This window comes from Desmodus rotundus, chromosome 9 (genome assembly GCF_022682495.2).
Source record: "Desmodus rotundus isolate HL8 chromosome 9, HLdesRot8A.1, whole genome shotgun sequence".
Classification (NCBI taxonomy): domain Eukaryota; kingdom Metazoa; phylum Chordata; class Mammalia; order Chiroptera; family Phyllostomidae; genus Desmodus; species Desmodus rotundus.
The window spans coordinates 93,759,103-93,775,660 of NC_071395.1; the positions used below are offsets into that span (position 1 = coordinate 93,759,103).

At 35.1% G+C, this 16,558-nt stretch overlaps 1 protein-coding gene and 1 non-coding gene across 3 annotated transcripts in view; both read left to right on the forward strand.

The window, feature by feature from the left end:
- Window positions 1-16,558, forward strand: part of USP32 (ubiquitin specific peptidase 32) — a 137,493-nt gene that overhangs the window by 87,220 nt on the left and 33,715 nt on the right. For both annotated transcript variants that reach the window (XM_024572877.3, XM_024572879.3), the window contains exons 11-13: window positions 4,772-4,833; window positions 6,633-6,735; window positions 14,589-14,784. In XM_024572877.3, coding sequence (XP_024428645.2) covers window positions 4,772-4,833; window positions 6,633-6,735; window positions 14,589-14,784 — 361 coding nt within the window. The remainder of the gene's footprint in view (window positions 1-4,771; window positions 4,834-6,632; window positions 6,736-14,588; window positions 14,785-16,558) is intronic.
- LOC112316605 (U6 spliceosomal RNA) lies at window positions 5,587-5,693 on the forward strand. The gene has a single exon (XR_002976009.1). It is a non-coding gene; the product is annotated as a U6 spliceosomal RNA (small nuclear RNA).

Consider the following 16,558-nt stretch of genomic DNA (forward strand, 5'->3'; position numbering starts at 1 on the left):
AAACAGACAAGGGATGTTAAGAACAGCATAGGAAATGGAGGAGCCAAAGAACTTATATGCATGATCCATGGACATGATGTAAGGGAAGAGATTGCTGGAGGGAAGGAGGGTACCAGGTGGAGAGAGGCAAAGGGAGAAAAGTTGGGACAACTGTGATAGCATAATCAATAAAACATACTTAAAAAAAAAAAAAAGATTCCACCAGAAAACTACTAAAACTGATTAGTGAATTCAGAAAAGTGTAAAGACACAAAGTAAATACTCAGAAATTGACTGCATTTTTATAAATCAGTAATGAACCATCAGAAAGAAATTATGAAAACAATCCCCATTTATAATTGTACCAACAAAAATAAAATACCCATAAATGAATTTAACCAAGAAAAGACCTGTACTCGGAAAATTATAAAACACTGAAGAAAGAAATTGAAGAAGATACAAATAAGTGGAAGCATAGACTGTGTTCATGGATAGGAAGAAATAACATGGTGAAAATGTTCATTTACCCAAAGCAATCTATAAATTCAATGCAATCCCTATCAAAATACCAATGTTCATAGAACTGGAACATCCTGTTCACAGAACTGGAACAAATCCAAAAGTTTATGTGGAACTGTAAAAGACCCTGAATAGTCACAACACCTTGCAGAAGAATAGAGAGTATCACATTATCTGATGTCAATCTGTACTACAAGGCTACAGGAATTAAAATTTTAAATGATACTGACATAAAAACAGACATGTAGAAAAATGAAACAGAATAGAGGGCCCAGAAATAAATCCATGCTTATGTAGTCAATTAATATATGATACAGGAGGCCCTTGCCTGGTACTGTTAGTTGAGCATTGTCCCATGCACCAAAACATTGCATGTTTGATCACCAGTCAGGGTGCATGCCTAGGTTGCAGGTTCAATCCCTGGTTGGTGCATGTATAGGAGACAACCAATTGATATTTCCTTCACATTGATGCTCCCATACGTCTCTCTTTTTCCCTTCCACCTCTTCCTCTCTCTCTGAAACTTATTAAACATATCCTCAACTGAGGATTAAAATATATACAAGGTCTGTTTGGAAAAAGTTGACAACGGTTTGCCCAGCATCAATGTATCCTGGCATTCCAGTCCATGAGTGGACTGGAATGCACATGTGTGAACAATGACAACTTCACTGTACTAGTCAGTGGGGGCAGTAGACGCCCTTGAGTGTGTATATGTACTGCATGACCATCACATTCAAAATGACTGAATAAGTAGAGCAACAAATCTGCATCACATTTTGCATTAAGCATGAACATTCCTCTGTGGAAACTATTTGGATGGTTCAGAAGGCCGAAGCTACGGGCAACTGGTGATCGGCAGCTTCATCACAACAACACATCTGCTCATGCATCATTTCTTGTGCAAAGTATTTTTGTGAAACATCAAATCACCCAGGTGACTCAGACCCCCCCTGGAGCCCAGATTTGGCACTCTGAAACCTCTGGTTTTTTCCCTAAAACTTAAAATCACCTTTGAAAGGGAAGAGCATTCAGACCGTGTTTGAGATTCAGGAAAACATGACAGGGCAGCTGATTGTGATTAGGAGAACTGTGTGAGGTCCCAAGGTGCCTACTTTGAAGGGGACTGAGGTGTCATTTTCCTATGTACAGTGTTTCTTGTATCTTGTACCTTCAATAAATGTCTCTATTTTTCATATTACATGGCCGGATACCTTCTGGACAGGCCTCGTATACTTGACATATATATTACAAAGGAGGCAACAGCATACAATGTGGTAAAGACAGTCTATTCAATAAATGGTGTTGGGAATATTGGACAAATGCATGCAAAAAAATGAAACTAGACCACCTGTTTTTAAATGCCACCTTCTTACACCATATACAAGAATAAACTCAAAAGGGATTAAAGAATGAAATGTAAGACTTGAAACCATGAAACTCCTAGAAGAAAACATAAGCAGTAAATACTGACATTTCTCTTAGCAATATTTTTTTCTGATATATCTCCTTGGGCAAGGGAAACAAAAGAAACAATAACAAATGGGACTACATCAAACTAGGAAAGTTTTTGTATGGCAAAGGCTACCATCAAACAAAAGGAAAGACACCGACTAAATGGGAGAACATATTCACCAATGATACATCTGATAAAGGGTAAACATCCAAAATTTATAAAGAACTCACAATACTGAGAAAAAAAACAGTCCATTAAAAAATGGGCAAAGGACCTGTATAGATACTTCTCCAAAGATGATATATTCACATGGCCAATAGACATGAAAAGATGCTTAATGTCACTAAACGGAGAAATGTAAATTAAAACCACGATGAGATATCACTCCATACCTGTCAGAATGACCATCATCTGTTAATCAACAAACAACAAATGTTGACAAGGGTATGGATAAAAGGGAACCCTCAGGCAGTGTTAGTGGGATTGCAGATTGGTGTAGCCACTATAGAAAACAGTATGGAAGTTCCTCAAAAAATTAAAAATGAAACTGCCTTATTACCCAGCAATTCACTTCTGGCATATTTATTTAAAGAAATCCAAAACAGTAATTCAAAGAGATAATGTGCATCCGTATATTCTTTGCTGATATTTCCAATACCCAAGATATGGAAGCAACCCAAGCGCCCGTCAGTAGATAAGTAGATAAAGAAGATGTGTGTGGAGGGTGTGTATACACACATACACACACACACGAATATTACCCATAAAAAAGAATGAACTTATGACAGCATGGGTGGACCTAGAAGGTATTATGTTAATGGAATATTTCAGAGTAAGACAAATACAATATGATTTCTCTTACATACAAAATTTAAAGAAAAAAGTGATCAAACAACAGAAACATTTATAGATAACAGAGAACAGACTGATACTTGCTAGAGGGAGGGAGTGGGGCACTGAGTGAAAAAAAGTGAAAGGATTAAGAAGTACAAATTAGTAGTTACAAAACAGTCATGGGGATGTAAAGTACAGCATAGGGAATATGCTCAGCAATACTGTAATAGCTACTACATACAGTGCCAGGTGGGTACTTGAAATATCGAGGGGAGTCACTTTGTAAAGTATATGATTATCTAACCATTATGCTGTAAGCCTCAAACTAATATAAAATAATATTGAAGGTCAACTGTAATTGAAAAATGAAAACATTTTAAAAGCCTATAAAAAGTCACCCTGGGTGGGTGACTCAGTTGGTAGGAGTGTTGTCCCATACACCAAAAAATGTTGCAGATACAATCTCCAGTCAGGGCACATAATTAAGTTTTTGGGTTTGATCCCTGGTTGGTCAGTGCACGTACAGGGGGCAACCAATAGATGTTTTTCTCTCACATCGATATTTCTCTCTCTCTAAAATCAATAAACACATCCTTGGATGAGGATTAAAAAAAAGAAGGACTACAAAAGTCATTTACCTGTATCCTTAAGATTTGTCCACTTTTCAGCATGTTTATTTTCACTTTTTAAAAGTTTGCAAAAAACCCAAAAGGTATCAAAAGCCCAGTAGCCATCAATATGAGAATGGATAAAACAAACAGTGGTATATTCTGACAGTTGAATGCTACTCAGCAATGAAATAGAATGAACTGCTGTAAACATGGATGAATCTCAAAAACCTGATTTGTATATTTTATCGTTATGTGTTATGTAAAAGGTAAACAAAACTGTAAACCAATATTTAAGTCTAGTTAATGTTAGGCAGACATGCTGATGTATTTACAGAGAGCTATACTAATGTCCATAATTTACTTTGAAATTCTTCCAAAAATTAAGATGAATTGACAGATGGATTGACAGATGAATTGAGAGATAGATACATGCAAGCATAATAAATTGTTAATGTTAGAATCTAGGTAATGAGTATGAAACATTCAATATAAAATTCTTTTAATTTTTCAGGTTTTTAGAAAATTTTTATGATGGAATTTTACAAAAAATCACATTTTCTGTGTTGATTTGTAGAGAAAGCAAATAAATAGAGGAGGAAATGAGCCTTAAAAAGCATTAATGATAATAATTTTTTTCTTAGAGCTGTTCAAATTAAAATCATTCCCTGTCCTGGCCATCTTGGCTCAGTGGATTTTGTGCCAGCCTGAAAACCGAAGGGTCTCTGGTTCGATTCCAGTGAGATCATATGCCTGGGTTGCGGGCCAGGTCCCCAGTAGGGGGCGTGCAAGGGGCAACCACACATTGATGTTTCTCTCCCTTTCTTTCTCCCTGCCTTCCCTTCTCTCTAAAAATAAATTCATAGTAGAAATTAAAAAAAAATCCTCCCTTATTTTCATCTCCTATATTGTCTTCATCTCCCCTTCACCTTCCACAAATGCCATGATATGCTCTTCAGATTTCAGGAGCAAAAATAATATTCACTGCATGAGATACAGTAAAACACCTAGTATTAATGAAATATTCTGAAAAATGGTTTCTCTCTTTCCCCCTCTCCCCCTTTCCTTCCTTCTTTTCTCCCTTCCTCCCGTCCTTCCTTCCTTCCTTTCTCTTCTTTCTCTTCTTTCTCTCCCCCTCTGCCCTTCTCTCCCTTTCCTCTTCTCTACCCCATCTCACTTAGAGACTTGGAACTTGGCCTTCATTTAAATGGTTTGTTAAAAAAAAAAAAAAAAGAGAGCTAAAATTTAAAGTTCAGATTTGCTCAAGTGACTCATCAATAATTCGTTCATTGAAAGCTCTGCAGAGAATGTGAAAAATTCAATCTAGTCATTAGCACCAGTCCATGAAGTTTAATTTGCCACTTTTTTTCTTTAGGTATGTCACATAGTTCTAGGGTTAAGACCAGCTACTCCAGAAGAGGAAGGACAAATTATTAGGTGAGTTTATAGTTTCAGTCTGTATATTTTTCTCTATAGTTGAAATCGCTAACACCTGAAATATATATTGTTTCTAAGTAACAACATGTACTATTTTAATGTAATTATTACAGTAACACCCTGTTTCTCCAAAACAGTTACATGTTGAAATATTTTTAAGTAACTTCCTAATGTTAAGGTTAGGTTAATTTAGAAATCAAATCCTGTTTCACATTAAAATTGCACTGAGTACTAAATTTAATTTTTTGAAATAAAGATGTTTCGTAAGATAAAAGGGTAACAATTTTTTCTTACTGCAAAATAGCACATTTATTATAGAAAGATTAGAAAGTAGACCTAAGCAAAAAGAAGCAAAAATGCCCATCATCTCTGTATTTAGATCATTGCTGTTGACATTATGCTAAATAAAAGAGGCCAGATGTAAAAGACCTTGTGTTATTATATCATTCCACTTATACGAAATGTTCACAAAAGGGCAATTTGTAAGAGACAGAAAATAGACTAGTGGCCCTGACTGATGTGGTTCAGTGGGTTGGGTGTTGCCCTGCAAAGTAAAAGGTCGAAGATTTGAGTCCTGGTCAGGGCACATGCCTGGGTTGTGAGCCGGTCCCTGGTTGGAGGGCATAACATGCAGAAGGCAACCAAGAGATGTTTCTCTTACGTATCAATGTTTCTCTCCCTCTCATTCTCCCTCCTTTCCCCTCTCTCTAAAAATAAATAAAAATGAAATCTTTTTTAAAAAAGAGGAAATAGGTTCTCACTTCGGCAGCACATATACTAAAATTGGAATGATACAGAGAAGATTAGCATGATCCCTGTGCACGGATGACACGCAAATTCGTGAAGCGTTCCGTATTTTCACTGGAGAGCATTATGCTAAGTGAAATAAGCCAGGCGGTGAGGGACAAATACCATATGATCTCACCTTTAACTGGAACATAATCAACAAAAGAAAAAAGCAAACAAAATACAACCAGAGACACTGAAGTTAAGAACAATCGGACAATAACCAGAGGGGAGTGGGGAGGGGATAGTGGGGAGAGGGGTTTACAGGAACTACTACAAAGGACACACGGACAAAATCAAGGGGGAGGGTGGAAGCAGGGGAGGGAGGTGGGTTTGGCTGGGGTGGGGTGGAGGGATGGGGAGAAAATGCAGACAACTGTAATTGAATAACAATAAAAATTAAAAAACAAACAAAGAACTGGATCAATGGTGACATTTGACCAGAAGGCTCAAGAAATGCTCCAGCTAGCAAGTTATGGTTTGTAAGTTACTGACAATTCATTCCTATTTTAAAAAATTTTTTATTTAATTGATTGAGGTAACATTGTTTAATAAAATTTTGTAGGTTTCAAGTGTATATCAAAAAAAAGGAAATAGGCTAGTAGTTTTCTGGGTCTAAAGGTAGCTAAAGGTGATAACACAGATTGAAATAGGCACAGGATATCTTGTTGGAGTAATTGAAATATTCTATAATTGGATTGTGGTGATGGTTGCACATTTCTATAAATTTATCAGAATTATTGAGGTGTGTACTTAATCCAGGTAAATTGTATGTTATATAAAATATTCCTCAATAAAACTTTTTAAAACATCAGTGTGAGGCTTGATAGTTTTGTTATGACTGCCTGAAATTGGCTTCTCAGTGTTTCACTAATTGAAATTATAGCAATCTCCGAAGCATCTCTATTTGTTTCATGTTTTTCCTTTGTAAAAATTGCTAATGATAACTTGTGGGTGTGTGGTCATCTGTTTCATACACTATTTGATGTATTGAATTTCTTTTGTATGTACAGAGGATGGTTAGAACGGGAGAGCAGGTATGGTCTACAACCAGGACACAATTGGTTTATCATCTCCATGCAGTGGTGGCAGCAGTGGAAAGACTATGTCAAATATGTGAGTAAGATTTCTGTTTATCAACATTTTTCATAGGATTTTCACTTCCACAGATTGTGACTACTGGCTAGTAATAAAATGCTCCAACGTAGAGAAAGATTTGAAAAGGAAAGGAATGATTACCCATATGATTCTTTCTATGACCAGGCTTTTGCTACATTTCCACATATATTTCCTCCCCACAACAGCTCTGTGAAGAAGGTAATATTGAGCATGCGGGTCCATGTATATATACCTTACATATCTCATTTAATCCTCACAATCCAATGCGTATTGTATCCACTTTACCTGTGAGGACCATGAGGCTGGGATTAAAGGTAACTTGAATTTCTTGCTCAGAGTAGAAGTTCTAGAATCAAATTTAAGGACTGACTTTAAATCCTGTGGCATGTCAACCATATGCTTCACATTATCCTTCGTCATTTCACCTTTTTCCTCAAAAATTGAAGACCCTTGGGTGAGAAGTGTTGATTTTCTATTCAAGAAAGTTAATTTTACAACTAATATTAGAACCCAGTTTCTAAACGATAACTGCCATTGTTCCTAATAGAGTTAAAGAAAAAATTATCATTAGTGAATATTCTAGTCTTACTTAAAACATAGAAGGGATTTTTTTTTACAGAATTAGAAACTGAAAGAAGTAATTCTGGGAATCAAATTTTCTGTTTGGGGCCTATATATGTATGCTCATTGTTAGTTGCCAAATGATTACTAACAAAATTCTAATAATTTTATTCATATTTTTCCTATATGTCCTTTTCTGTAGATAGCTTACATTATTTACCTCATTTTTCTGCCTGGCTCTTTTTCCCTTTTGCAGAATTTAATAGTTTTTCACACGTAAAATGTGTAATTGGAAAAAGTAGACTTTAAGTGTTACTGAAGGAGTGAAAGTAGGCAAGTGACTTCAAAGACCTTGTAGACAGATAATGATGGTGATTGTAGGTAGAAAATGAGAACTTTGGGTAATGTGTCACAGTCTATTTTGGAATACTTTTGGTCTTTATATTCTTAGTTTGGTCTTAGAATGAATGGTTATTAATGCCTTACTGACTACAGACTCAAAGAATAACCTGCCTTCATGTTTGAAGTATTACTTTTTGCTTCCTCTAGGAATGTGACAGAGGTCTTGCTCTTAGCAGCACATCTCTTACAAAAAAGAAGTGTGCTGCTGAGAACATGAACTCAGTTTGTTCTTGTCTGCCCTAACCATCCTTTGCATTAAAAGAATTAGTGGAGGGTGGTAAGGGAGAGATGTAGAGGTGGGGCAGATCTGCACTCAACTGTCACATTCCTTTCCCCTACTCTGTCATTCTGTATTGTCTGGTACCAGTTCATGTGGCGGGAAAGGTAGCAGAGACCTGTGGCAACTTATTTAATAAGAAGAGGAAAATGTAAACGTAATTAATAGCAATCCTTTCTGAATCCATGTATTAATTATAAAAGTGTTATGTACTAAATAAAGAGTAACTTCCTTTTAAATGCAAATAGCTTTTTAAGGAAGTGACATTCTGGGCCTTATTTTCCCTGTAAGTTCAGAGTAATAATAGTAACCTCGTTCATAGGGTGTCATGGAAATTAAAGGAGTTGATACATGTTATGTGTTAAAGAACAGAGTCTGGTACACAGTAAGTACCTAATAAGTATTAGCCAATACTATGAGAAACCAGGATAGGATAATAGTAGTGAGATTGCATTCTTATGTTGGAGTCCTGGTCTTTCTACTTGCTATATGACATTAAGCAAGTTACCGATCTTTTCTCTACCTCAGTTTCCTCATATGAACAATAGGATTAATAATGATACCTGTTGCAGTATATTTACTGAGATTAAATTAGCTTCATGCCTAGCAAGTACACAACACCCTGTATAAAGTTAGAGGAAGTAAGTAATGGTAGTAACAGGAGCAGTAGTTGTAGCAGCAGCAGTAATTAATTAGTGATTTAAATTTACCTTTCCAGTATACTTGGCATCTTTGACAAATGTCTTGCTTTAAAAAAAGAAAATCAATGTTCTTAATGTGTTAGATAATTTGATCTCACTCTGGTCTTAGTTTCCCTACCTAAGACATTACTTAGCTTTGATGTTTTTCTCTTCACAAAATGGTATATTTGCCTAAGTGAATCATTAATTGCCTGGGAGGGCTGAGCTGTTTCTTTCAGTTAGTGGCATGCCTAAAAAGCAGGAAAAATAAGCCAACTTTTGTGAGAAATGGTTTTCTTCAGATTTGCTATGACTCACTTGAGATTGAATACTTGATCTGCTCATGGGATCTTGCTGATCTGTTCCCTCTTTAATGAGTAAAGTGTTTTTGTACTCAGTGAAATCTCCTTTTGTAAAAATGTAAATGGGGAGAAATGATGAAATCTTGTGTTTATCATTATTACAATTTATGTGGCTTTTCTCCTGTTTGAGAAATACTAGGAAACAGCAATTAGTACTCATGTACAGATTTTACTATTTTGTTATCATGTTACTTTAGAACTAGAAAGCACTTCAAGCAGCTCTCTTTAAATTTACAAATGAAGCCTCTGAGGTCCTTTCAGGTTTTTTTAATTGCCCAAAGTTGTTTATGGCAATTTATTATCTGAGCTAGATCTCTTGAGCTCAAGTCTCTTCATCCCTACGTTAGTACCTTTTCTATTACTCCATACTGCCTTCCATTTTTCCAAAACCAGCCTTGTAGACTAATAAAATATAAAATTGGCCTAACTATTAGTTGTTTAAGGTTATACTTGTAGTATACAGGGTGGGACAAAAGTAGGTTTATAGTTGTTTGTGTGGAAAATAATACAATAACTAATAAATAATAATACAAGAATAAACTGTTTTGCACACTCACAACTGTAACCCTTCTTTTGCCCTACCCTGTCATACATGTAAAACATTAAAAGAAGTAGTATCATCACTGATAGAGAAGAAAGCGAATCCTGAATTTTGGAATATCATAAACCATTTATATAACTCAGAATGACTTACAAAATTCTCCAAAGATCATTATCTTAATATTTAAGTTCCACATACGCCTTTTAGGAATCATTAACTCAGATAAAGTGAGGAAATTTCTCACCATGGGTGAAATTTTATCTATCTAGAGACTTGTCTTCCTAAAAACACAGGCTTCTAAGGTAGTTTCTAATAGTTCCAGACCAAGAAGTCAGTAAAAACGAAACGATTCTTTGATGTTTAGGCAGAAAAAATTTCCCAGAGCAACTAGAAATAGCACAGTCAAAAAGAGCCAGAGACTACAATATATGACCATTAATGATTTGTTCAACATAGAGAAGGAAAGTGGTAATTAGATTTGTTGACTATAAATGTTGACAATTTCACTGAAAGCCAAGAGTGGAAGCAATGACAAGAAAAATAGGGCAGAGAAGGGGAAAGAGGAAAAAAACCCAGTAGTGATGACAGTTTCAGGCAGATACTGAGAGCAGTAGATTCCTGGAATAGGAAAGAAAGCTAAAGACAGTGAGCAGAGTTTGGTAGAGAAGTGAAGAAAAGCCCATACTCTCCAAGTCTAAAGGGTACATCGTTCACTGTGCTGTGTTAAAAGCATGTGGTACAGTCTGCAGTCTGGGTGAAAGATTGCAACTATTACAGTTACTCTATTTCTATATTATGGTAAAACTCAACCTAACAAATTTAATGCTTAGTTTCTCCTATTTTCTTGCCAGTCATATCTGTAGATTCAACCTATAGACTAAACTGTGAATGGTTTCATGTAAATTTTCTTTAGACACCATAGGCTTCATATAAGATTTCCAAACCAATTAAAGCATTTAAAATACAATTCCAAATATTTCTCCTTGAAATTCTGTAAAGTACTAAACTCAAAGGAAAACTTGAAGAAAATGTCCAAGTAGAATTAAGAGGACCTAATCTTGTTCAAAATATATTACTACAAAAACTTTAAAAAGTATTTTATAGTGCATAAATAAATTTAATATGAATGGAATACAGAAATAAATATAAATTTAAAAAGGAGTTGTTTGTCAACCATATGATAGTTATGCAGACATCATTTAAGTTTAAGAATAACACTTACAGTGAAAATAAAGTGATTTTTCTGGAGGATAACAAAGTGACTTGGGAGAAGACTTTAATTTTTCAGAAACTTATTCTTCCAAAATGGCTGTGCTGTCTTACTCCACCTTCATAGGAAGAAAGCAAATGTCTCAAAAGCTCATTAAAATGAGAATCTTTTTCTAAAAAACAAGTTCCAGAGCAAGTAATAGATTTAATAAGAAATTACTGTGCTCTCAGTATTGGAAGCACATTATAAAAACAAATTCATGATACGATAACCCTCACTAGGTCAGTGGTTGTCAATTCTGGCTGCATAGTAGAATCACATAGAGAGCTTTAAAAAAACACAGAAATGCGTGTGTTCTACTCCAGATCAAATAAATCAGAAAGCATAACTGAAGAAAAAGGTTGAATTAATTTGAATAAGTATTTTTGTTGGTATGGACTATCAGAAAAGCTGTGAGAGGATCAATATTATCTCTAAGAAGCTGCTATGAAATCCACAGACTGCAGTCCAAACATATGTTTAATAATGTAAACTACCCAGGCCTAATTTACATTTTGACTTCTTTTGCCATAGGTCAGTTTGGTTCTGTTGTCCATACAAAATTGTCCATATAATTTTGACTTATTCGGTGAATAGTCTAATTTAAAATAATGATGGCCCAAAATCCATATGTAATGTAGAGTCTCAGGTTTTAGTCTCTTGTGTATTATGGTTACCATTTTTTGCCATATTAATACCCATACTGTTACTTACTTACTATGTTTATATAAATAATTTTACCATTTTTATGTAAATACATGTATTTTCAAAGGAAACTTTTTATTACTGGTTTAAATAGAAAATCAGTGTCACATCCCAGAAATAGATCAAAATAAAAATAAATTCAGTGAAAATGAAATATATTGTTAGCCGTGGCTGGTGTGGCTTAGTGGATTGAGAGCTGGCCTGCGAACCAAAGGTCACTGGTTTGATTTCCAGTCAGGGCATGGGCCTCGGTTGCAGACCAACAAGGTCCCCAGCTGGGGGCGTGCAAGGCAACCACACACTGATGTTTCTCTCCCTCTCTTTCTCCCTCCCTTTCTCTAAAAATAAATTAATAAAGTCTTTAAGATACATATATTATTAAATTTCAACTAAATAGCTTTCCCTTTTGAAGACTCTGATGTTGAGTTCCATTTTCTGTTAAAAGGAGAAATTATCAAGTATTAAATTAGCACATTAGTACCAAAATGAGAACATTTCCTTAAAGTAATCAGAAGACTTTACAAAATTGAATAGAGAATAGCTTTTTCACTGTGAACTAGGGTTGTTTAATGCCCAAAATAATCTGGTACCTTTCCCATACTTTGAGAAAGTTAATAATTGACAGGAGATACTAACATTTGGATCTCTAATAAAGAATGTGGATCTATATGCTTCTGAATTGTTTGAAGTTTTAACAATAAGGCTATCTAGCTATTTAAAATTTTTTAATCCAATAAAGTTACTTGGTGTGTAGGAAAAAACCTCTCTTCTTAGATACTCATGATTAAAGGCACTGGAATTTCTTCAGAGTTGGCTTCTGAAGGCTTTACAAATTGGTAGTATTCACCTGACTTCCATTCCTAGAGAAGAAAATATCTAATAAAATGTTGATACAATGTTTCCCTGTTTGGGCTAAAATTAGAAATGCTATAAATACATTAAAAGAAACTAAAGCATCCTCTATGCTATTGCTATGATGTGATCTGAAGTTTCTATTTTAAACTTGATATTTTTCTTGGGTTTCAGTTACATTATTTATAAATGGTGCCTTCAAGACTCATATCCATTGATAAGTTTTATCTACTAAAATTCATGTCAGTGTTTGTTGAGTAAATTTGAATTCTCTTACCCATGTTATTGTCTATCTGGGCAAATGTCTATAGGATCTTGTTTGGTTAGTTCCTTCAGTCTTTGTCTTTACCCCCTCAGTTACAAATATTCTGATCTTTTAAAAAACACTTGCAGATAATACATTTTCACAGTCCCTCCCTTCTGCTTCTCCTCAAGTCTTAATCTGTTCTTTCACCACCAAACTTGTATAAACTAGTTCTGTGGTAGTGGTCTCTGCTTTTGGTATCCTAAAATCTCCTGACCTTTCTCTGATTAATCAGACTCAGTTTCCTTCCCAGATTCTTCCACTGCCTATATTGTTCTCTTCTTATTCTACACATAGCATTTTCTTGGGCTTCAGAAAGTCTGTTGAGCCTCAGATTTTTATATCTAGCCTCTTCCTCTGTCCTGAGCACTAGGCTCAAATGTCCAGGTATCTCAAACCAGAATATCCCAAAATAAGCTCATTTCCAAAACAATTCCATTCATACCTTGGAATATCATACCTTGATATACCTTGCCTTATAAAGGTATCAACTCCCATCCCATCATACAAGCCAGTGCCTCATGTTTTACCTTGGAATTAATTATCTTTGTCCCTGTTTCACATACAGTTAGTTGTCAACTTTTTCACCTCCAACGTCTCCTAAATCCATGCTCTTCTCTCCATCTCCTCATCCCTGAATCTACTAGCTTTATGGCTTAGTACCTTGTCATTTCTTGCCTGAATTATTATAGGAGTCTTCTTTATTATTTATTTATTTTAAAACTTTATTTTTATTGTTGATACTATAACAGATGTCTCCCCTTCACCTCACTTTGCCCGCTTCCACCCAGCCCCCACCCCCCCGTTCCTTCTGGCCATCACCACACTGTTGTCTCTGTGGGTTATGCATGAATGTTCTTTGGCCAATCCCTTCACCTTTTTTATAGGAATCTTCTAACTTGTGTAACAACTTTCAGTTTTTGCCTCCAGTCCTTTCTACACAGAGTTATTTTTAAAACAAACATTGGATTATGCTATTCCTCTGTTTAAAATTCTTTCATAGAAAAATCTTATCAATATAATGTTAAGTGAAAAAAAAGAAACAATATACTTTGTTTAAAATGTGGTGATTAATAACCAAAATGATAATTTACATTTTCTACATGTTAGGCACTTTATATGTGCAACTTATATAATCTGCACAATAACTCTGAGGTAGATGCTACTATTATGTTAATTTTACCCATGAAGAAATAAGCTTAAAAATTTACTTATTTTGTAAGGTCACATAGCTGGTAGAGCCCTCCCCTTAATTCTAACCATATTCTCCATGCTACTTACTTTTTATGCATACATATATATTTTCAGTCACAAGAAATACAGGAAACATCAAATTGGCAATTATAGTTAATGCTAAATGGTGGGATCTGAGTACTTGTGATAGTCTTCATATTTTTCTGTATTTTCTACAATGACAATGTAATCTTTTATAATAAAAATAAATATTATTTAAATTTTTAGTACCACAGAAAGCCTTCCATGATATCCATTATTAAATGAAATAAAGTCTGGCAGCAGGGAAAGAGGAAGACCAAGTATAGGAAGGAGTGACTTGATCAAAGAAACTGTAGGCATGAGCCTGTAGGGGCTAAGTAGGGCTGATGTTCACTGATTGCGTACATCAGTCATTCACAGGGTTGCCAGGAGTCGGAGCCCACTGAATAGCATCTAACAACAACAAAGTCTAAATTACTTTATACAGTACAAAGTCCTTTGCAGTCTGTTCCCAGTCTACTTCAACCAATTTTATTTATACATACTTTTCCCCTTTGAAGAAATTTAGTGATACATTAAAATGTTTTTAAATGACTATAGCCAACCACAGGAGGATCAGAAACAATAAATAATTTTGGGATTCATTATTGAAGGCTGCATTATTAAATTTTACCTCTTTATCTCTGACTTCATGATTTTTAGGATGCCAGCCCTGTTGTGATTGAGCCATCATCTGTTCTGAATGGAGGAAAATACTCATTTGGAACAGCGGTACATTCTATAGAGCAGAGTGAAGATAGAATTGGAGGAGGCAGCCTCAGTTATGTGAACACCACAGAAGAGAAATTTTCAGACAACATTTCTAGTGCATCTGAAGCATCAGAAACTGCTGGCAGTGGTAAGTGTGACTTGTTTCCCGTGAGGCTTAGTCACAGTCAGTTCTTAAAGGAGTATACTTTGTCAAAGTATGCTTGGTAGGATATTGGGCATGAGGCTTCCATTCACAGAAATAAGTTTTGAATGAAATGATTATAAGATTCTTAAATATTTTCACTGTTTTCATTGATTAAGCTACATTTCTCCATATTGCTACTAAATTATCAATACACATAGATTTGGGAATTAAAAATCTAAATTTCTGTTTTCAGGACTCTAAGCGTGTCTTCACTGTATTAAACGTACCCTTATATCAAATTTTACAGACATGTCAGGCCAGAATTTGGGAATTGTTTTGTTAAAATATTGAGAAAGAATTCACAGTGCTTCCCATAATTCCCTTCAGTCCTTGATACCTAAAACTTAGTGGTTCTGCACTAAGTTGGGAAAGATGAGGGAGATGCTTTGGTGCTTTTATGGCCCAAGTAAATTAAGTTGATCCCCTATTATTCTGGTGATATAGGATCAAGACTGTCATTCTTATTCTGTTGTTATTTCATCTTTGGGATCTTTTTTCCTTTTCTGTGGAGGGAGTAGGCACACTGGACAGAGGTAGCATTTTCTCTAGGAAACTGTAGAATTTACTGCTTCTCTCCCCATCTGACATTACAAAGATCACTTAGCAGTCCTAGGAGTGCTCTCTCTGGCTTTAACACCAGGATTAATCCTTAAACCTCTGTAAGGTCTTTTTAATATGCCTACTATATAACCTGTTATTAACCGGCTGAGCAGTGACACAGGTTCAAAGTAACTGATGGCTAGAATGTTTACCTGAGATTAACATGTAGTGGAGAGTTGAAATTTCTTAAAATATCATTGAAATTCACAACTGTCATCATTAATAATTTTCCTGTGTATATATATCTATTGTATCAGGTTGACCAAAAAGTTCATTTAGTTTTTTCCAGACAACGGCTCTAGTAGTAGTTAGTTTTCTTTAACTTCATTTGAAACAGTTTTGTTAGATTGTATTGTGACAGCTGTCATATCAGCATGCGTTAAAAAAAACTTACCAAAATTGGTGAATTTTTGTGTAGCCATTTAAATATTGAAGATGGAAGAAAATATGCAACATTTTTAGTATATTATGTTTTATTATTTCAAGAAAGGTAAAAATGCAACAGAAACACAATAAAAGATTTGTACAGTGTATGGAGAAGGTGCGGTGACTGATCAAATGTGTCAAAAGTGTTTTGCGAAGTTTCTTGGTACTGTTGACATTTGGCCAAATAATTCTTTGCTGAGGGGCTGCCTTAAGCATTGGAAGATGTTTAGCAGCACCTCTAGCCTCTGCCCACTAGAAGCCAATAGCAGAAGATAGCTGACATAGTCAAAATGTCCAAATCAATAAAGTTATTGGTAAAAATGAAAAATGTCTCTTTTATTTTATGGAAAAATCTTTTATGGGCTTTTTGGCCAACCCAATAATACTGATGCCTTCCTTTCAAATAGATTTACTAGGGAACGGTTTCTTCCCCCCAGCATTTTTCTGTTGAAGTTCTTATTTTAGCTTCTTCCCTTTGGTTTAGACTCATCACCATTATCTCCCAGGAATATTTGGGATGTGTTTCCAGATAGAAGAGAATTATGGGAGAGTGTGGGAGAGACTAGCTACTTGGCTATACATCTTTTTTCCTATCAGAGGACTTTTAATTCCTGTGGTGAATTATCAGATATTCTAGGAGGCTGGCCAAATGTTCATTTTTAAATTTTTAAATTTTTAAATTTTTTTATTC